The 21,679-nt window shown below is 53.6% G+C and overlaps 4 protein-coding genes across 4 annotated transcripts; 3 read left to right on the plus strand and 1 right to left on the minus strand.

Moving 5' to 3' along the window:
* Positions 1-926: 926 nt before the first annotated feature.
* Positions 927-5,080, plus strand: PG998_003217 (armadillo-type protein; the record flags this gene model as incomplete). The annotated part of the gene is made up of 8 exons (XM_066870035.1): positions 927-945; positions 1,020-1,064; positions 1,125-3,175; positions 3,231-3,522; positions 3,577-3,731; positions 3,786-4,088; positions 4,171-4,482; positions 4,535-5,080. 8 exons carry the CDS (start codon positions 927-929, stop codon positions 5,078-5,080), a joined length of 3,723 nt encoding a protein of 1,240 aa, XP_066733785.1.
* Positions 5,081-9,701: 4,621 nt separating this feature from the next.
* PG998_003218 (class VII chitin synthase) lies at positions 9,702-12,449 on the plus strand (the record flags this gene model as incomplete). The annotated part of the gene is made up of 3 exons (XM_066870036.1): positions 9,702-9,740; positions 9,814-9,980; positions 10,043-12,449. The coding sequence occupies 3 exons, from the start codon at positions 9,702-9,704 to the stop codon at positions 12,447-12,449; spliced, it is 2,613 nt and encodes an 870-aa protein (XP_066733786.1).
* A 3,915-nt stretch (positions 12,450-16,364) lies between these two features.
* Positions 16,365-18,514, plus strand: PG998_003219 (GDA1/CD39 family protein; the record flags this gene model as incomplete). The annotated part of the gene is made up of 2 exons (XM_066870037.1): positions 16,365-16,368; positions 16,449-18,514. The coding sequence occupies 2 exons, from the start codon at positions 16,365-16,367 to the stop codon at positions 18,512-18,514; spliced, it is 2,070 nt and encodes a 689-aa protein (XP_066733787.1).
* Positions 18,515-19,169: 655 nt separating this feature from the next.
* PG998_003220 (MFS general substrate transporter) lies at positions 19,170-21,035 on the minus strand (the record flags this gene model as incomplete). The annotated part of the gene is given in 4 exon segments (XM_066870038.1): positions 19,170-19,704; positions 19,719-20,094; positions 20,171-20,436; positions 20,524-21,035. 4 exon segments carry the CDS (start codon positions 21,033-21,035, stop codon positions 19,170-19,172), a joined length of 1,689 nt encoding a protein of 562 aa, XP_066733788.1.
* Between the last annotated feature and the right edge of the window lie 644 nt (positions 21,036-21,679).

Below are 21,679 nucleotides of genomic sequence, written 5' to 3' on the forward strand. Positions count from 1 at the left end.
GGCTACCAAGTCGGCAGCCACTGCTAGGAGTAGTTATACCTAGGAAGCATATGACAACGGGAGCAGATTGAATAAAACTCCTTGAAAGCCATGTTCCATGTTATGAGGACATCTGAGTCAGGCTGCATGGAATTGCAGTCACGTTGTTGAATACCGATGTTGGCAATTACTGAAGTCAGCTGTTGTGGCTCTCCCTGAGCGACTTCTTTGGCAGACCCGGTAGAAGGTAATTCCGCACAAGCCATTTGCAGCCCAGTGGGAAGATAAATTGGGTACCTAGCTCCCTAGGTTCCTCCCCCGGCACAGGAGGTACCCAAGCTGCAAGGCATGTGGCAACAGGCATTTTGGTGGGCCCCATTCCAAAATCCCATAGGCTTCCTTAGCTGTGGTAAGTGGCCAATGAGTGCTGGACAACAGACCCCCCTCCACTGTCATTGGACGGTTTACAGTGAGTGCAATCGCTGGCTTGCCGTGCATCTTGCATTGACGCTCCAAGGTGACCACATCCAGCAAATGCTGGAATCTTGAAGCCAACACCCACCTCACGTCGCAAGCCTAAGGTGTGAACTCGGCGACGAACACTCGCATTGCGAACTTTGATCCGACCGACCAAGGGAGCATTAAAATTTGCCATCTCTCACCTCGTCGATCCGAGCGCCGACAGATCTTCCAATCCTGCCTCTGCAACCAGCGTTTGCGACCCCGCCAGGCAAACCCAAGTTCCTTTGTGCCTTCCGACTGCCCACAGCATCAGGGCAAAACCTATCGACCATACCTTTTTTTACTCATGCCGGCCGAGGCTGACGAGCACTCTTACCTCCACTACACAGGGCGATCAATACCCTAGCAGTGGCCGTTCAGATTCGCGAATGTAGCCGTCATAAATTCCCATCCTCTGGACCACCAAGCGAAGTGGGCTATCCATCATGGATCGCCCAAGGAAACGTGAGTTGTCTGCGCCTGACACATCCGGCAATCGACATTCTTGGTGGTTCGTCGCATGCTGATATGGTATACAGGGGAGTTGCGCTCGTTGAATGAGCGCGCATGGAATGGCGAAACAGGTAAAGCTGATCTGACAAACAAACAGGCAACGCACCGCACTTTCTAACACTCACGAACAGACGTCTTTCCCGTCGGCAAGTCTCTAGACTCCTCGCTGAAGAAGAACTCGGGATTTATCCGACGATTACGAACTGCCATCTCGGCCGCCTCACTCGATACATTTTTGCAGGAAATCAAGGTCTTGAGTCTTCACAAGTACCTTTCTGAGGTTATCTCGGCATGCTACGAAGGCTTGTGTCGCCTCAAGTCGCCTGGCGAGGTCGAGGCCGGAGTCGAGATTGTCAGCGCATTGCACCAGCGATTCGGCCCAGCCGAATTCACCGAATATCTGGGATGGTTACTTGGAAAAGGCATGGCCACACCGGACAAAAGCTTACTCAAATCGCTGGCCCCCGAGGTCCGCGAGAAGGAGGAAAAAGAACGCTTGGTACGACAGCGGGCCTTGCTGCGCGTGGTGACTGAACTCTGGCTGGTAGACGTTCTGCGAACCCTCGATGACGTCAAACCCGATGATGCCGCCCGTGGCGCAACTGGCAAGGATACTGGGCTGAAGTTGAAGGTATCGGCGACTAGCAAAGGTGGTGCGGCCGAACCATTCCCTCTCGAGGTGCTCAAAGATCTGTTAGGCCATGATCGGGAGCACGCAAACCTTCCACTGCTGGTCATCTTTGTCAAAGCTTTCAGCTGGGATATACTAGGCTTCAAATCTGCCGTGAGCGATGGACGCAAGACTGTGGAGGAGGACGGAGCTACGAAGAATGCTGAAGAACCCGCCGAACCGACGAACAGCGATGACGGATCATTTGACTGTGCGTCTGACGACCCAGCTTTCACTACCCCTGAGCTTCAGGAACGATTCCGCAATATCCTGAAGCGTTACTTCGACGATGTCAAGGCGCACATCCTTCGTGACCAGAAGAGTATCGCGGCACAGCGAGGACGCAACTCGGAGGCGTATGTGAAGTCTGGGGAGGTATTTGAGGACCGACAAGCCAACTTTGAGCGTCAACTCAAGGCACAGGAACGCCTTATCAGCAACGCGCAGATCATCGCTGAGGCTGTAGGGGCCGAAATGCCTGACCTGAAAGACTCCGGCGATTCATCCGCGGCCACTAATGGATCCATCGGTCTCGTCAAAACCGGGGAGTACTTGCGTGGTCAAAGCGACGGGGCGGGCATCTGGCAGGATGAAGATGAGCGTCGATTTTACGAAAACCTGGTTGACCTGAAGGGCAAAGTTCCGAATATCCTCCTCGAGGACGGCAGAAAAAAGAAGACAGATGCCGATGACCAAGTCGGCAAGAAGGCCGAAGTTACCGAGGCCGCGGAAGCACTCAAAGCACAAGACGTCAACGAGGACCAGTCCACAGCCATTGCGAACAAGACGATAGGAGCCCAGGTCGATGCGCTTTTAACACGCCTCCCGGAATTCACGAGCAAGGACGTTGTGGACGAGACTGCCATCGACTTTTGTTTCCTGAACTCCAAGGCTTCTCGTAATCGCTTGATCAAGGCCTTGACCGAAGTGCCCAAAGGGCGTACCGATCTGCTCCCGTTCTGGTCGCGTCTTGTGGCTACACTGGGCCAATACATGCCTGATGTCCCAAAAGGCGTGGTAGAGTATCTCGATGCTGAGTTCCGCAGTCTCCAACGCCGCAAGGAGAAAGACTTTCTCGGGCAGGTCCGGCTGAGCAACATCCGTTACCTAGCTGAATTGACCAAGTTCGGGATAGTTCCTGAGCATGTCGTCTTCCATTGTCTGAAAGTCAGTCTGGACGATTTCTCCCGCATGAACATCGAGATTATCTGCAATTTGCTCGAGAACTGCGGCAGATACCTGTTGCGCAACGCGGACACATCACCTCGAATGGCCACCTTCCTCGAGACTCTGCAGAGAAAGAAATCCGTCCAACATATAGGTCAGGCGGAACGGATGCTCATCGAGAACGCCATCTACTATGTCGATCCTCCTGAGCGCGCTGCTATCCAGCAGAAGGAGCGAACGCCTACTGAGGTGTTCATCCGCAAGCTGATTTACGTGGACATGACAAAACGGAACTACACAAAGATCTTGAAGCAAATCCGCAGATTGCACTGGGAGGAGCCTGAGGTATGGGGATACCACTTGAAATCATTAGTCCTGACCACTAATATCATACTTATAGGTTGTTGAAATACTCGCGAAGGTGTTCTCGAAGCCTGCCAAGGTTAAGTACGGCAGCGTCCACATTCTCGCTATCCTCCTCAGCGCCATCTACCGCTATCATCCAGACTTCGTGATCTCTGTCATCGACGCCGTTATTGAATCAGTTGACAACGGATTGGAACAGAATGATTTCAAGTACAACCAGCGTCGTATCGCTGAGGTCAAATACCTCGGCGAGCTCTATAACTACCGCATGCTTGACCATCCTGTCATCTTCGAGACCCTTTATAGAATCATGACATTCGGACATGGTAAGAACAGATATATTCACTGCTGGGTTACTCACTTTTACTAACTGTGACCAGGGGGAGTGCCATCGCCAGGGAGACTGAACCCCTTCGACATGCCCGATGACTACTTCCGTATCCGTCTTGCAGCAACCATCCTTGAGACATGCGGCATGTTTTTCAATAGAGGTGCAGCAGGGAAGAAGCTTGACTACTTCCTATCTTTCCTCCAGGTTAGCTAAAATGTGCTCACAGCTTCATCGTGTTTGCATGCTAACAATCCTTAGTATTACATCTTCACAAAGGCGCCGTTGCCCATGGACATTGAGTTCATCGTACAGGACACGTTCTCTCTCACGCGTCCGCAATGGAAGCTTGCCACCACGCCAGAAGAAGCATCAAAGGCGTTCCAGCTGGCCATTCTCCAAGATCAGAAGAACGCTGGCCACGAGAAGGCTATCGAACCAGAACCGGAGGATGCGGAGAGCGATATCAGCAGCGATGACGATGGTGGCGAGGGTGATGATGATCTCGCTCAAGATGCTGACAAGGACGAAGAGTCAAACTCCGAGGAGGAAGATGACCTTGATGTAAGTGGTTGCTGTCATTGGCACACACCCGCCCCCACCCCACCCCCCATTTCATCCATACTAATCACCTATTATTTGACAGGACGGAGATAACGTGCCCCAGTCACCTCGTGATACAGAGTCGGAAGATGAAGCAATCATTGTTACCCGCAAAGCCGAGGAAGTCGACCCCGAGGACGAGGCTGATTTCGAACGTGAGTATGCAAAGATGATGGCTGAAAGTCTAGAGTCGAGAAAATTCGAACGTAAACCGTTGTTTGATGCCCCGGTACCGGTCCGGCCGAAGACTCGTGAAGCAGCAACTGCAAACGAACCTGAAGAGGGTGATAACGAAGCCCCCACACCAAACAAGATGGCTTTCTCTCTTCTCACCAAGAAGGGTAACCGCCAGCAGGTATGTTTTCCGTGGTCACCGATTGCAACCTGATACTGATTAATTATAATAGACCCGTATGGTGGAACTTCCCTCTGATTCCAACTTTGCGGTTGCCATGAAAAACCAGCAGCAGGCAGAGAGAGAAGAGCAGCAGCGGATCAAGAACCTGGTTTTGAACCTGGATCTTCGTGAAACTGAAGAGACTGATGGTGATACCAACTCCAATCCCCTTATGCCCAATGCCAATCTTATTCACACCACCCCCGGCGCAGGAAACGACAAAACATCCGTCTACCACCTCAACCGCCCTGAGAAGACCAGCAAAGAGCGCGGCGGGCAGCGTGTCCGCCGACTGCAAATGAACGATTTGGATTGGTATGATAGCACTCGAGAACGAGATCAAAAGCGTCGTGGTGTCGCGTCCGAGGCTACTGATTCAGCTCAGCACGACGCGAATGCCAAGACGTCTCCCCATCGATCCCAGTGGATGCGAGCAGTCATCATGTGCCGGATGATGTCCGCCAGCGCCGACAGAGACGAGCACATTGGACTAGAAGTTGACCGCAGCAAGGCCAGTGCTAACAGTACCCTCTTGGGGGCTAATTTTAGGACCTGAACTATCACTTGATCGACAAGACATACTTTCATCACAGTCTAACTGACATGACCACGTGTGACGGCTAGACACCGGAGCGACATGCCAGCAATGATGCCGGAAACTCGTTCAGATGTTGGCCAAATAACTAGCAGCATCGATTGCACAAGCCCTCAAGGTATCACCACCCGGTACTTCATCGGTCACCGAGTTGAGTTACCTGGACTTCTCTTCACTGCTAGGGACCAAACAGCCTGCGAGCAATAAGGATGAGGCTGCAGTGTGACTGCCATCGACGACGCCCAAGTGTGCCTGAATGGCTGCGGTGGTAGACCTGTCGCGGCTGGTAGTAAGGGAAGGCAAGGGGGAAATCCGCCAGAGGGCCGGAGGAATCGCGAATTGTGGCGGTCAGACTCCAGCAGCAGTCGTGTTGGACGCGCCCGTTCCTGGTTGGTGGGAGGCTATGAATTTCGCTGACGGAGAGTGGTAGCTCTACCAGATTGCTATTTTGAGCTTTGCGTTGATGTCACTCTTTATTCGCTTTTTGCCCTTTGGGCATAAACAGCAATGTCACTCGTTTACCGTATATTGCGTGGCTTATGGTGTCCTGCATGCGGTCTGCACAGAATCCCCTGAATTCGCTGATCGTCTCCATTATAAACTACATCAGCCGCAAAATGCGTAACAGCTTACAGCCTGGTGAGTCTGCTGCCTTTCCTGCTAACCCTTACATACACGAGACGAAAATCAGAGAATACTAGCACTGACTGCCAAGATGGCCCGTCTCCTTTTCGAACATAAACGGGGACATTAGCTCTAGGCTGGCGGTTTCGCTGCGGCCGCACTAACGAGAGAAAGAAAATACATGACCCCAACCATCGGCCATTGGTGGCAGGCTGCTCACAGGCCACTTTGACTCGAACGGGGGAACAATGGCAAAAGAAAGCAAAAATAGAGGAGCAGAATGCAACTCCAGCTGCAAGTTGGTGGTGGTAAGAGATGAACAATGCATAACGGAATGTGGCCGTCATCTGATCTGCGTGCAAAAAATCTGCATTCAGCCATTTTGCCGTGCCGCATCCCAGTGGCTTCATCTTCTTCTTGCTTTTGCGTTAGGGGAGAATATGTGCATGTATATCATAGGTGCAAGGTGCCAGCGGCTGCTGTCTGTCGACACCCGCCTAGTTAGTTCTTTATGCTTAATCTTCTTGTTACCGAAGCCACCAAAGTCTAGCTTTACCGTCCCGTTGTGGACTGCGTCCTCACGGTATCATTCGCGATCTCTATAGAGCATTGCGTGCGCGCAATCGGCTGCGACTGACTTACTGGATAGGTAGGTTGTTCCGCCATATGGGTAATCTGGATGAATCCTCCTCCTCCAATATTTACATTACCCCCCTCCTGTCGCGCTTCTGACCTCCCGACTATGAGCTTCTTGCATAAGCGAGGTCACTTTTGGTGTCCCTGTGCGCAAAGTCGTTGGTGCGGAGAATTTTTTGGGTTGTTTGTCAGGACAAGTGACAGAGTGGCATCCTGACTTCACTCTTCCTTGGCTATAACTATTTGATTGGCGCTGACGTGGTGCGTGGATGATTCGATTTTACCCTTGCATGTACAGTTTTGACGTTGCAGCCGAAGTACTGGGTAGCAAGAATAGCGAAAAAGAAAAGGCGGTACAATGCGCTCAAACCTCGTGCGTCGTTGTGAGCATTACGGTCAGATCAGACGGTGGTGAGAAAGCAAATATGGCATTTAAGCGTATTAGTATGGTCGGTTGTTCGACCTGAAGCACCCTTGTGTACGTAGTCCCGTTCTGCTAGGGGTTTCGGCCCACATCCGGCCGGTGATGCAGTACAGTAAGATGTTTCAATGGTAGATGCGAAGTCCAAGATCTCGACCATAGTGGAGAGTTGGGGTCGCGGGAGTTGTGGCGGGAGGGATTCGGCGGGGACAATCTTCATCCTCATCCTCGCTTCCGATCCTGCCTGGACTTGCTCGGTACACACCGAGAAATGTGGTGGTAATCGGTGGGTATGGCCAACAAATTACTTACTGTAAATAGTCATGTTACTCTTACGAACAATAGTAGTCTCTGGACTATTGCACGATGTGACAAAGGATCCCAGCCCTTCTGCCTCGTCGGATTGCTACCCTTTTTTTAAACCTTGGGGCTACTAGTGGATTCTAGATTAGCTCGCTCTCCCCTGGCTCGCTGGCTCGCCTTCCCGCAAGCCGTAAAAGATCCACTGCCGCTAGCGTGTCGATGGCGATGATGGCTGATGGCTGATGGGTGGGAAATCTACTGCTGCAGCCAAAATCCGTATCAGATGTATCTAACTATCCATATACGTCCCTACCACCTACCTGAACATCGTCGAAACAACCAGCAAACTGCCAAGAATAGACATATGGGTTCGGTTTCGTCCCAAATTCATCCCGAGTCCATCCTAGCCTCAGGTACTGCTTTCATTGGATGGATCCCCTGGTCGGCATGGGCCGTCACACACACCTTCACTCGGGCGACACGTCCCATGTTCATTCTCTTCATCCTTCTTCGGAATCAGCACGTCTGCCCTTTCGTTTTCGCGACGAGATATAATTAGCCCGAGCGGGCCCGAAGCCACATACCATGCAGGTAGCAGTTAGTCGCATCCGCCTAGGGCGGCTCGGGATGTGGACGTAGGTGTGGGTGAACATAGTAGATATTGCTGCTCGGGCAATATTGCAGGAAAACCCAAGCCTCTGTCCTTCTAGATGGCTTCCCTATTATGACTGCATAGATTGGGTGCAGCTACTCCACAAAATGTACAACTGACACCAGGACATGCGATTGGATAGATGCTATATTGCAACAGCGCCGACTCCTCTTGGATCTCCGCCAGGCCAAGCATCACGTCCTTTCGCCCTTGGACTGCCCCCCTACACGAGGTCCCCGACGTCGCGTCCCAGGAGGATTATGACTGCAGGTACCTTGGGCCATGCCTTTCCGCCTTCTTTCCTTATCCCTGTCCTGGTCCTTGTTCTTGGCCTTCCTGTCTGCCCATGGGACCGGATTTCAGCTTCTCTTCCTTGACAGGACATCACTCGTGAGGCCCTTGATCCCCGGTCAAGGCTCGCAGTTGACTGCTGCATCTACTTGGACTGCTCCGTACACCCGGTTGTCATAGGACATCGCTAATGCAAACCCATGACGAGCCCTGCTGGACTGGGGACCTTCTGTTCTAGAACGGAATATAACCTACATGGAAATATTGGCAAGCCCGCGTCTGCTTCCCCAAAAGAGAGAGAGAGCTGATTGTCAGCTGGCCTCGATCGTCTCATTGCCCTATGCCTCGCCCGAGACCCACCGTCACCAGCTTACACACACCTTTATACGGGTGGAGCATACTTACTATCCCCCCCTTGACATTACCCTGAGCTAGTCCCGCGATCTACCAGATCGACTCCCTCCCTCCCTCCCCGTATACCGGCGAGAATACCGAGCGTCCCAGGATGTATCTACCTTCCGTCGTCTAGACTGGCTGGTTTCAAGGGACTCTGATCTGCTGGGTCCACCTATAAGCTGCTACACCCAGGCGCCCAACGCCTTTACCAATACTCTGGACCACGTTTCATGCACCTCGTATTCTCCTCCCGGTTTATATGTAAAGGAATCCTTGGCCCCTTTGATTTGGCCCGAAAAGAAAGGCACTGCTAAGTCCCTGACATCCTACTTGCTGCATTCTTGTACGGTGTTCGTCGTTCGTTGAGTGCTTTTTCCCTTGGTCGACTGACTGAGACGCCACACATCTTGATCACTGCGAGCGGCATCGTTACTCTCATTTTCTTTTTACCGTTCTGTCAAGATCTACTCCCTAATGATGTCTCTCGCTTGAACTGTCAGTCCCCATTCTATCTTCTTTCATGCACAAAAAGTCCCACCTGGCTTGTTCGGTTGCCGGATATCAATCAACTCGGCGACAAGTTTTGCGACGGGCTGCGACGTTCATACAACATCGGGAGTCTGGGTTTGGCAGTATCAACATCCCTGAACTGCTGGATACCGGCTCAGTAGTACGTTTTCGCGTGTGCTTGTGTCGGAATAAAGAGATCGGGTTGTTTGCGCGGTGTCGAGCTTGCCCTGGCCAATTGCTGTCGATACCAGTGGGACCTTTGTTGTTGGGTACGAGCTTTTGTGACACATCCAGCAGTCCAAGTACACTCCCTTGCTGCAGACAACCAACTGTGCAGATCACGAGGCTTCGCCCCCCTTCCTTGCTCCTCGGGCTTCGGCTGCTCCTTTTTCTTTAAGGCCCAGTTGTCGCGAAGATACCCCGGCCTATTGGGTGCTGTGCTGAACCCAGCTATTAATCTTTGCCCACGGAACAACAAGACGACCACAAGAGAGCCGCCGGGATATTAATGTGCTGGAGCTGCAGGTAGCCGCAGACATTGGTTTGGTGCTACGTGCAGGGCAACGACGACTCTATTTTGGGGGTGATTGAGCTACCTACTTTTGGCTCTCACTTTTCGACCCCGGCGCTTGCCTCAAACCGAGCTTCGACATCATATTTAGAAGCTTGTCGTCTGCCAACCAGGACGACACATCATCAGCGACCTTTGGGGAACACACCTCGTCAAGTCAACCAAACACACAATCAAGATGGAGTACGACATCACAAAGATGTGGCCGGTGCAAGACGTAAGTCCAGACAATCCAAGGTTGTGCATTCAATGCCGTACATGAACTGACCGTTCCTTGACTCCCCAAACAGATCGTGTACACCTGCATTGTGGGTGTTGTGATGTTGGCGGCTCTGCTTGAGTGGTTCTTGTGGATAGCTGCATTCCTGTACTGTCTAGTCAAAGTGTTTCAGAAGGCAGAACACTGGACAATCCGAGTCCTTGCTGTCATTGTTGGTATCTTCTTCACCCTATTCCGGTACGCAAGGCCCCCCCTTACAGTCTGTCTCTCCGCCGTCATCGTGCTGACTCGTCCACTAGCTTTATCTTCTTGCCTATTATGGTCGTCACTCTACCTCTTCCGAGCGTTATTGTTCAATATTACCCCGAGAACATGGTTACCATACTACAATGGTTCGCCTTCTGGAGTTTCGCTGGTCTCTTGACCGTCCCATGGCTCTTCTGCATCTACCAGCTCGTCACGCACCAGCTGGGCAGGACCAAGCGTATGAAGCAGGTTCTGGACGAGGTGTCGGCGCCCAAGTGCGTCATCGTCATGCCCTGTTACAAGGAGGATCCCGACGTGCTGGTGACGGCCATCAACTCCGTCGTCGACTGCGACTACCCGCCTTCCTGCATCCACGTTTTCCTGTCCTTCGACGGCGACCAGGAGGACGAACTGTACCTGAACACGATCGAAAGGCTAGGTGTTCCCCTGACCCTGGAGTCCTATCCCAAGAGCATCGACGTTACCTACCGGGCCGCCCGTATCACGGTTTCGAGATTCCCCCACGGCGGCAAGCGACACTGCCAGAAGATGACGTTCAAGCTCATCGACAAGGTCTACCAGGACTACTTGAAGCGCAACGACAACTTGTTTATCCTGTTCATCGACTCGGACTGCATCCTCGACCGCGTCTGTCTCCAGAACTTCGTATACGACATGGAGCTGAGTCCCGGCAACAGGAGAGACATGTTGGCCATGACCGGTGTCATTACCTCCACGACGAAATCTCACAGTCTGATTACTCTGCTACAAGACATGGAGTACGTCCACGGTCAGCTGTTCGAGAGGACGGTGGAGTCAGGATGCGGTGCTGTTACTTGTTTGCCGGGCGCCTTGACAATGTTGCGCTTCTCAGCTTTCCGTCGCATGGCCAAATACTACTTCGCCGACAAGGCCGAGCAGTGCGAGGATCTGTTCGACTTCGCCAAGAGCCATCTAGGCGAGGATCGTTGGCTGACCCATCTGTTCATGATCGGCGCAAAGAAGCGGTACCAGATTCAGATGTGCACGTCAGCGTTCTGCAAGACCGAAGCCGTTCAGACCTACAAGTCCTTGATCAAGCAGCGTCGGCGATGGTTCCTTGGTTTTATCACCAACGAGGTTTGCATGTTGACGGATTGGCGACTGTGGCGACGCTATCCGATCCTGGTTCTGGTCCGGTTCATGCAGAACACGATCCGGACGACCGCCCTGCTGTTCTTCATCATGGTCCTGGCCATCATAACAACAACCAAGAAAGTCAACGACCTGCCTGTTGGCTTCATCGGTATCTCGTTGGGTCTGAACTGGCTGCTCATGGTCTACTTCGGCCTGAAGCTGAAGCGCTTCAAGATCTGGCTCTACCCGCTCATGTTCATCGTCAACCCCTTTTTCAACTGGTACTACATGGTGTACGGCATCTTTACCGCAGGCCAGCGCACATGGGGTGGACCCCGTGCCGACGCCGCCACTGCCGACTCCAACACGACCCCACAGCAAGCTGTCGAGCAAGCCGAGAAGCAAGGCGACGAGCTCAACATTGTGCCGGAGACTTTTATCCCGGCCACCGAGGGAATCACCACCACCGGTGCCGGCGCTGTCGACGCGGCGACCGGCAGCGGAATCAAGCGGAGTCGGAGCAAGGTCATGCCACCCCAGCGCGCCGCCGGCAAGTTCACTGCGCCCGAGAAGAAGGCCAACGGCTTCTACGTCCACCCGGAGGAGTCGCGCTTCAGCGTGGGCAACCTGCTCGAGGACGGCAGCGGGGCCGGCCCCTCCTCCGGGTCCCGCCGCCACGACCTGCCGCACCGCGACTCCTGGGACAGCTTCATGACGGGCGGCTTCGGTAGCGGCGCCGGCCCCAGCGGCACCAACAGCCACGGCGGCATCAGCTCTGTGTACATGCCTCGCCGTGTCGAGAGCATCATGGGTGAGGAAGACCGGCGCAAGTACGAGCTCGCGCAGCAGAGCCAGTACAACCAGTGGGTCGCGAAATCCAAGCAGTTCGCCGTCCCGCAACAGGGCCAGGTTTACGAGTTCTCGGAAGCCGAGCTCATCCGCGGCGGGTGGACGGACACAGTCGATACGGCGTACTCGGACTACCCGGGCAGCCAGAAGCAGCGCGACAGCAGCGACGGATCGGCCTCATCATCACGGAACGCGTCTCCGGCACGGCCTGCTGTCACTGCTGCTTCAGAACAACAACAGCAGCAGCAGCAGCATGGCAGGAGTAGGGCGTCTTCAGGGGGCCAAAACCTGAGCCCGCACCACGCTAGGCGTAACAGCAGCCAGCAGGCGACGGCGGGCCGGACGGGCCGCAGTCCGCTCGGCCGCGCGAGCTGGGTGCGGACGTCGGCGGCCGCCGAGGAGGGCGTGGAGATGGAGGAGTCTGCGCGGACGTCAGAAGAGGACGGCGGCCGGGGGCCTGGAAACGACTCGGCGAGGAAGACGAGTCGTCGCTGAAACGAAGGACGCCCCTAAAGGAAACGATACCTAAAAACATACCTGCATCATCTTCCTTAATCTCCTTTACCTCTTTTTTATGTACCATGACACGATGATGGGTGGAAGTACGAAAAGTCTTTATTTTATCATCATGATGGGTTGGCATCATTTGCTAGAGAGCGCGGGCATTCACACTCATTGGGTGTTGACGGGATACTTATTTGGATTCATATAACATATCTCATTATGGCATTACCTATTCACTACTTCGTTCTTGCTACTTGCATGCATGTGACTATCATAGGCTCTTTTCTCCCGCTCCATCATTCCTTTAAGAGTGGCATGGCTATATATGATAGGTAGTTACTTGACCTGAGACGACGGTTCGTTCCCCAGTCAAGGACGTCTCTGGTCTAGGTAAAAAGACAATTCACCCAAGTTTCCGGGGGATACTCTTGTGAGCGAAGATCACTTGAAGTCATACCCCACCAACTGAGACATGAAGACGCCCAGACGATGCGACAAAGGCAATAAGATAGGCCCGAGGCGCGGGGTGACGACAGTATCGATGGAGACACCCCGCTCGCTCTCTACGTTGTTGTTAAACACTTACACCAGGCGCTGAGTTCTGGCGCGAGACTGACGTCCGCCTGGACCTGTCACCGCCTGTCACTGTCCCAACGCGCATGTTTACATCGATATGGCAGGCGGCTAGCACACATGTCCCGTGGGGTAGGATTTGTCGATCAGCTCTGGCAGGTGGTTGGCAAAAGGAGGATCGATTTCCAACTCTGAAGAGCGGGCCGAGCTGGCTGGCCTGTCTTTTGGCCTGCCGCCCCCGACCAACCAAGATCAGTTGGTTTTTGACGTATTCAGTGGAGTGGAAGTCATGCTATCATGGTTGGTTTTTCCCTCTTCCCTTCTCCGCAGGCTTGCACGACGTTGGGCACATGTGGATGATGATGTGGGTTGATGCTCGGGAGCGGACCGGAGCACATGCATTTGATTTCCATCACGGCGGGACACTCTTGATACATAGCATCCAAAATCCTCCGACGTCGACGCCTCAGCATCCTACAATGCAAATACGATTGCTGACGACGACTGCTGTATGCACATGCGCCCTGCCCAAGATGCCGAGATGCTTGACGTTGGTTTCAAGATAAGTTTGCAGCCAAAAGACATAATCACCCTACCCGTTCGTGCTTATTCTGGTTGAACCCCATCTGCCAAGTGCCCCTCCAAACGGGCAGGCGTGGCGTCATTGTCTCCGAAAAAGCCCCAACCGTTGTCGGGATGGGGAGGAGAAAAAAAAAATGAAGAATGCTTCCAGCAAGAATCCAAAGCGGGCATTCCAAGGGATGGATTCTCCCGAAACGCCTGCGCCCAAACATTAAAAAGCCGAACAAACTCTTGGCTACGTCATTCCTTGCTCCACGGCGTGTTTGGAGAAAGGATACAGGTTGCTGAAACAAGCGGAAGAATATTTCTCTTGGATGCATACGATAGACGATCATTGGCAAGAATCCACATTGCCGACAATGGCAAGGTTGGTTGATTATGTATTACTCGGGAATAATGGAGATGGATAGGAATGATATTTCCCCCAGTCGTCCAGAATGGCCCTTTTCTCCTGTACGCGCAAGTCGACGACCCTGATTAATCTATTGGGTGGCCCGTGGGCGAGAGGAAGTCAAAGGGCCAAGAGCGAATGAAAACAGCGAAGACCAACACAGGTCGCTCGCAGGTCAATGCGCTGCAAAAAGAAGCTACCAACAGCAGGCAAGTGTTTTTCTTTCTGGCAAAAAGCAGGGCAATCAATTAATCAATCAATCAATCAATCAATCTACGGAGCAGTGAGCATGGGTTCTGGCATGGGTGCGCTGGTGGGATTAGTTAGCTGCCGTCTAGCTTGCAGGCTTGCTAGGTTGTTCCCCATTTCGCCAGAAGGAAGAACCCCAGCAGTCGTGGGCCATCAATCAGATAGATTTATTTCAACGGGTGGCTTGCTGGCTGCCCTGGTCTGCTAATGTGAAACATCGCGAGGGCGAGGGTAAGGGCGACGAAAGGTAACCTGACCTCCTGGCTGAGCAAGTACCAGCCCCTTCTGACCGCCTACTATGGAGAATGAACTGGTTCATCCTTACTCCGTCCGTACATGCGACCGCGATAAGATACACTACGAACAGATGACTTGGAAAAAGAGGTGGCATATGCTGTTCTTTTGCCGTGTCGTTATCTGTGTAATAATACGTTGGCCGGGAGTATGTATTGGCTGAGGGGGCCGGCGCAAATGAAACCATGAGAGATGCAGGGTGGTGGTGTTGTATGACGACCGTGTTACAGTGTCCCCTTGGCGGCATCTGCCAATTGCCGCAATCACAATATCTGCGAATCGAAGTCCCGACAGCAAACAATGAGGAAACACAAAGGACGAAGACCTCGCTTTCGCGCCTCTCCTTCTACAATGCCGGCCCAACCGGGAAGCAAAAGAGGGAGAGCAGGTGAGCTGGAACAAAGACGATTCGCCAAACCACTCTGACACTTGATTGAAGCTGCTACTCCGTACTACGGCCTAAGGAGCATGCCTAGAAAGCTTGAAAGCCTGCATTGGAACCGTGGTTCTAACTTTTTGGCGATTCGATCCATCACCAAGAGTGGTGCGGGTGTGGGGAGCAGAATGGGGAGATTACGTATGTTTGCAGCCCCGACCAGACTTGACGCTGGTCATGTTATCTGTAGCCAACCTGGTCGGCTCCATTTGTTGCGGCGTGTGCTGGGAAAAAACACTCAAAAAGGGGAGAAGCTCGGGGTTACCTTGCAATATATCGGCGTACTATCGTGTAATCTGGAGAAGATGCCGGAGTCGTGCAATATGTATGTATATGTATGTGTGTATGTACAAGCCGGCCAGGAACAGCGTGATACGAAGTCTCTCTCTAGCAGAGGGCCAGTCACCAGTGGCAGTAGTCGTCTGCACGACCGATACGAATCTTCGTGTCTATCGGCTTGGCAACGAACGTCTTATCGCAGCCACTGCAGGGCCTGCAGACGAGGCCTAGTGTCGGCGAGATTCGGTGTTGACCGAGCGCACTACCTGCAAGGCAAGCCATCGACTAGCGGAAAGCGTGGTGGCTAGAGTGGCCTTTTGCAGCGGCTTCTGCCCAGCTGGAAGAGTTTCCTAAAAAAGAATCCGGCTGGCCAGGTCCCCCCCGGAGACTGCCCAGTTTTTAGCTCCACTCCCTGCATCTTTTATCCTTTCCGCTTCGTCGCCCGAGCATGGATGCGAGAGGCAATGGCAGGAAAGCAGAAAGGATACAAACCTCTAATATTGCTCTCCATCCGCAATCCCACCATGCGCTGAATACTCCCACCTCAAAAACCACACTCGTTCTGCTGGACTTGATGATCCTCTCTGACGTTAGATCTACCCCGATCGCACTCTTGACCTGAGTAACCCAGATTTGCCCTTCGCTTCTTTTGCTTCTCCCACCTTCGCTTTCTTTATCAATTGGTTGATTCCACCTACTAAAAAAAGTACCGGTACTGCTACTACTTCTACTACTACTTGCCTATTGGTACCCCCTTTCTAATTCAGCAAGCCACCCCAAATCACCTGTAACCGAACGCGTAATCACCCTCGCATTCGTTGACTCGCCAGGACCGGCAAGCAACACAACACCAAAACAAAACCACCTTGCCTTGCGATTGATACGCCTACCTATCTTGCACCAATCCAATCCATCCCACCTTGTAACCTCAACACCAGAGATCCTATTGTCATTGTCCTCTGCCCTGTCGGTCATGCAGTCCAGTTGATCAGAGGCCCCCTGTTCTCTCACTCCTCCTAGCCGCTTGCGCATCGCCCAGCAACGGGGCTATCTCCGACAACATCGCCATCTTCCTTATAAACCCCTCTCACACTCCAGTACAATGGGTAAATCAAAACGTAAGAAACCGATTTGCACTCAACTAATGCAATGAATATCCCGGCTGACTTTTGGAATCGCCGAACAGACCGTTGGGGCGTCATTCTCGATGCCGGCTCCTCCGGCACCCGCTTGCATATTTATCGATGGAAAGATCCTGCACGCGCCGCAAAGCATGCCGATCTTGAAGAGTTGCACACGTTACCGAAGCTCAAGACGGAAAAGAAATGGACTAAAAAGATAAGACCGGGCATTTCCACCTTTGGCGAGCGCCCGGAAGATGTGGGCGAATACCTGAGGGATCTGCTGGAGCACGCCGTCAATGTTATCCCCGAGGAGTCGCACCCCGATACGCCCATCTTTCTCATGGCCACAGCCGGTATGCGACTATTGCCGCCGCGACAACAACGCGCAGTCCTCACCGAAACTTGCGCCTACTTCCGACAGAATACCGAGTTCTCCCTGCCAGATTGCGACAAGCACATCCAAGTAATTCCCGGCGATACCGAGGGTCTGTATGGATGGATCTCAGCCAACTACTTGCTGGGCGGCTTTGACGACCCCAAGGGACACGCGCATGGCAAAGACCACCACACCTATGGGTTTTTGGACATGGGTGGCGCCTCCGCTCAGATCGCCTTTGCCCCGAATGCAACCGAATCGGCAAAACACGGAGAGGACTTGAAACTGCTGCGCCTGCGAACACTGAACGGGGAATCGACCGAATATCAGGTCTTCACGACCACGTGGTTGGGTTTCGGCGTCAACCAGGCCCGGCAACGATATGTCAAAGACCTGGTTGATTCATTCCTCATCGATGGCGAGCACGAGGTTCCGGACCCGTGCATGCCCAAGGGACTGCGAACGACAGAAAGCGGCAGCTTCGTCAAAGGCACAGACGACAAGTTGATGCTAGTTGGAACGGGCTTATTTGACCAGTGCCTGAGGATGACGAAGCCCTTACTCGGAAAGGACAAGCCTTGCAAGAACGAACCTTGTCTTTTGGACGGCCAGCACGTTCCCGCCATCGACTTTGACGTGAACCACTTTGTTGGAGTGTCGGAATACTGGCATACGACACACGGTGTCTTCGCAGACAAGAACGAGAAAGCCTACGACTTCGCCACATACCAGAAGAAGGTGCTCGATTTCTGCAGTCAAGAATGGGCGGATATTGAAGATGGCCTCGTATCACGGAAAAAGGATCACTCCAGGGACGCCCAGGAGGCCTGCTTCAAGGCTTCTTGGCTGATCAACGTTCTACACGACGGAATCGGTGTTCCCCGGGTTGGCATCGAGCATAGCTCGGACGCGACTGGCAATGTCACCAAAGAAATTGGCGAAGCAGCAAAGGACAAGGGATTCCTGGACGCATTCCAGGCCGTCGACAAGGTGGATGACATCGAGGTCAGCTGGACTATCGGCCCCATGGTGCTTTACGCTGCTGGCCAAGTGCCACCTCGCGATACGCTAAAAACCCTCCCCGTCGGTTTCGGGGCCAATGTCAAGGGCATTCCTGCCGACTGGCAACACGCTGGCTCGAACTGGACAGCGTTGCCCCTTGACGGAGATGATGACGGCTGGACTGACGATTTGACCGAGGATCTTGTCGATCACGTCAAAACCAAGTCGGGCTCCGGCTTCCTCATCTTCTTCCTTGTATTATTACTTCTCTTCCTCATCTTCAGGAAACGGGACCGGAGGATGCGCCTATACACCCGAATCAACGCCATGTTCCGCCGCCACCACCGCCGACCCAGTAACCCGCGCAAGTCCAGTCGCGGGATCTCGGCCATTGCCGGAAAACTCTTTGGTCGGCCGTCGCACCCTTACGAAAGAGTCATCGAGGAGGGCGATGCTGCGCAGTTCGAACTCGGTGACGTGGACTCGGATGAGGCTGAGTCTGACAGCAGCGGCAGTGTTCGCCAGGGGCGCACATCGGGCTTGGCCACTCCCAAAAATAACATGCACGCCTTCGATGACCTGCGCAAATCGCCTTACCCGGTCAGCGCCATTGACCGAAGCGGCATGGTGGTGCGGACAGAAAGCCGAGAACGCCTCGTGCCCCAGATGATCAACGCTGGCCGTCGCAGCAGAGCTGGCAGCCCAACGCGGCTGAAGAGTCCTCTGATGAGCCCCTTGAATGAGGACTAATTCTTTTTCTCCCACACCCCTTTTACTACTATTATACTTTTTTGAAAAACCCTCTTCGAAATCATACATGCTGGGGATGATGCTTATGCGAAGGTCTACACGTTTTAGCGGGCATGGGCTAGGAGTTTTTTGTTGGCTTATTATACATACATACATGTACAATGCTTATTGTACGGGCGTTTTGGACGAAGACATGGGGCATTACGACCTGGGCTCATGTTTTTCTTAGGTGATGTCCAAAACCAAATTCATGGGGGGACGGAGCGCGAGTTATTTTTACTATTGGCTGTGGTTTTGGATTCTTCGTTAGATCAAATACCCCCACACGATGTTCTGAAAGGGAGGAGTTTTACGAATTGAGACACGAACGCTCAAGACAGCTTTAGCTTTGGTGTAGTTTCTTGTCCGAAGTAGCCGGTCAATCTTGCAAGGCCCTAACAGGCCTTGCTATCAACAATTGCATGATACAAACTTTACGATGGCTTTGTCAGATCTTCGAAGCTGTGATGTCGTGTGAGTGTCGCCGAGTCCAATGCATGTGTTGACTTATGGTTGTGCATCTCTTATATAGAGAGATAGATATAATGCCTGGATACACACCTATGCATCCTATCATCGAGTCGCAGTTTCTAATTAATCTATGTCATCAACCACCTCAGCGCCCGCCCGCCGCGAACGGGCTCCGCTCGCGCAGAGCCTCGCCATAGTACCACAGCAAGACGGGGCTGGGCCAACCAATAACAATTCCCACGAAGGCGAGGAGCGAGTTGCCCCAGCCGAGGCCGAGGCGGTCGTAGAGGCTGGCGGCGAACAGGGGAAAGCCGAAGCCGGCCAGCGAGCGCATGACGGTGGCGGCGCCGACGGCGCTGGCGGCGTAGCGCGTGTACGTGTCGACGAGGTAGGTCTGGACGCACTGGAAGCCGATGACGGCGCCGGCCGCGAAGACGCACGCGCCCACGTTGGGCCCGATCCAGTGCGTCCTGTACTCGGCCGTCCAGCCGTAGATGAACAGGCCCAGCGGCACGAGCACGGCGCCCGGCGCCATCATGGGGACGCGGTACTCCGGGCGTCCAGGTTTACTGGCGCCGCCGTGGCGCCGCTTGAGCGACGCGTAGATGCGGTTCTGCATGAAGGCGCACGCCTGGGAGCCTAGGAAGAAGCCGAGGCCCAGCGAGATGTAGTTGAGCCCCCTATGCCCAGGGACTCGCCGTAACCGCCATTCTCGACAGGACCCGAAAATAAGGTCGGGAACGATACGAGTACGATGTACACCAGCCCATACAAGTAGAGCATGTACAGAGACAACACCTGGACAATGATTTGGGTCGCCAGCAGGCGGAATGGTCGTGCCATGGCAGTGCGCAGCGTCCTGGCTACGGTGCGGTCCGGGTCGTCGTAGGGTGTGTGGAGGTTCTGGTTGCCCGTGCTTTTGGAGAGCCGTTCGCGCTTCCACCCCAAGAGAACAGGAGCGTACGTCTCGCGTAGGAAAACGAGTCCCAGCAGTTGGATGACAGCGTCGGCGATGGTGGTGGCCCAAAAGGACCAGCGCCACGTCGTATTCTCGGTGATGAAAGCCCCGGCTATTGGAAACCTCAGTGTAAGGATTGGTGCTCGTTGTATCACAAGCAAAGGATAATTATCAAGCGGGTTGCATACCTATAGGCCCTATGGCCGGGCCGAGGAGCGGCGCTAATGAGTAAAGAGACATGGCCTTGCCACGTTCCTCGGCCGTGAACAGGTCGGCCAAGACGCCGCCGCCGATAGCCAGAGGCGCTGAGCCACCCAGACCGGCCAGGAAGCGGAAGACAATTAGTTGCGTCTTCGTCTTTGCGAGACCGCATCCCAAATTAAAACCGAGATAAAGGAGATTAGTAAGTTGTAGAACAACAATACGCCCATATAATTCAGATAAGGGCCCCCATCTAGGTTCGTTGTTTATTGCTCCGAGGTTAGCTTACGAGCACATATATAGACATAAACCTATACGACGCCTTCTTGTGCATACTTACAGTAAGGGCCCGATGGCGTAGGCTAAAATGAAAATGGAGAGCACGAGAGCCTGCTCGGTCCCCGGCGGCACGTCAAGGTCGGCGCCGATGACGCCCAGAGAGGGCGCGACGAGGGATGAGGACAGCGGCGACATGAGGGTAAAGCATGACACGATGAACATAGCCCGCCATTTCTTGAAAAAGGACCAGGTCTTGGGGTTCGCCGGGTCTTCGGGCCCCTCCCAGGTCACCAGGTCGGGGTCACCGGGGTTGGGCGCTGTGGTGCTCGTCTTTTCATCCAGGGGGCCGCCGTCGCCGATTTCGAGGTCCCGTCGGTTCTCGATGCCGTCACGAACCTCGGAGCCGACCCGGGATATGGGTGCCCCGGACCTGGACCTGGAACTGGACCTGGACGTGGTGGGGATCCTGCTGGGCGCGGCGGCGATGCTCGGCAAGGAGGACGACACCGAGGCGTCGTCGGTTGAATTGGCTTGTTTCTTTCTAGTATCTGAAATGCCGAAATCGGGTGTCATGGCTAGTCGATGCCTTGAATTTGGGCTCTTTCTCCTTTCTGTGGCCAATCAAAGGCTCGATGAGCAGACCAATATGGTAATTAATTTACTCTTGGCAATAATAACAAAAGGGTAAGCAGGGAGGTTAGGCAGTAGTGTTTGAGTTTATTATAGTGAAGAAAACGCAGGGGCGGAAGGTACGCAGGAAATGGCCTGGCTCAGGAAATTGTTGGGAGAGCATTCACTTGCGAAGTAGGAAAGCCGAAGGGTGATGCGCCGCCGTACGTGTATTCAATAGATGGTGGCGGAAGGAGAAGCCGAAGAAGAAGAAGGACCCCCCCTATGGGGTAACATGGTACTTGTAGTTGCTACCTTGTCGACCCGGTTTTCACGCCTGGACTTACACATGATGTGGAAGGGCTGTTTCTCTTCTTTCCTTCGGGGCCTCTGGAAATATACTTACGCTTTCGGGCCCCCGTTCGCGTAGCGAAGATATGACCTAACGCCGAGGGCGAGTCTAGTGAGGAAGGAAGTCGATATTAGTAATGTCGGTGTTGTCTGCTGAGTCCATCTCAAGATGCCTCTGGTGAGTCCCGAGTGGACGGGTCATTGTCCGTGTCAGTTTGCGCTGTCGACTTCCGTCGTTAGTGCCAGTGGGGAAGTTT

This window comes from Apiospora kogelbergensis, assembly GCF_038363985.1.
Source record: "Apiospora kogelbergensis strain CBS 113332 chromosome Unknown utg000002l_segment0_segment0, whole genome shotgun sequence".
NCBI classification, from domain to species: Eukaryota; Fungi; Ascomycota; class Sordariomycetes; order Amphisphaeriales; family Apiosporaceae; genus Apiospora; species Apiospora kogelbergensis.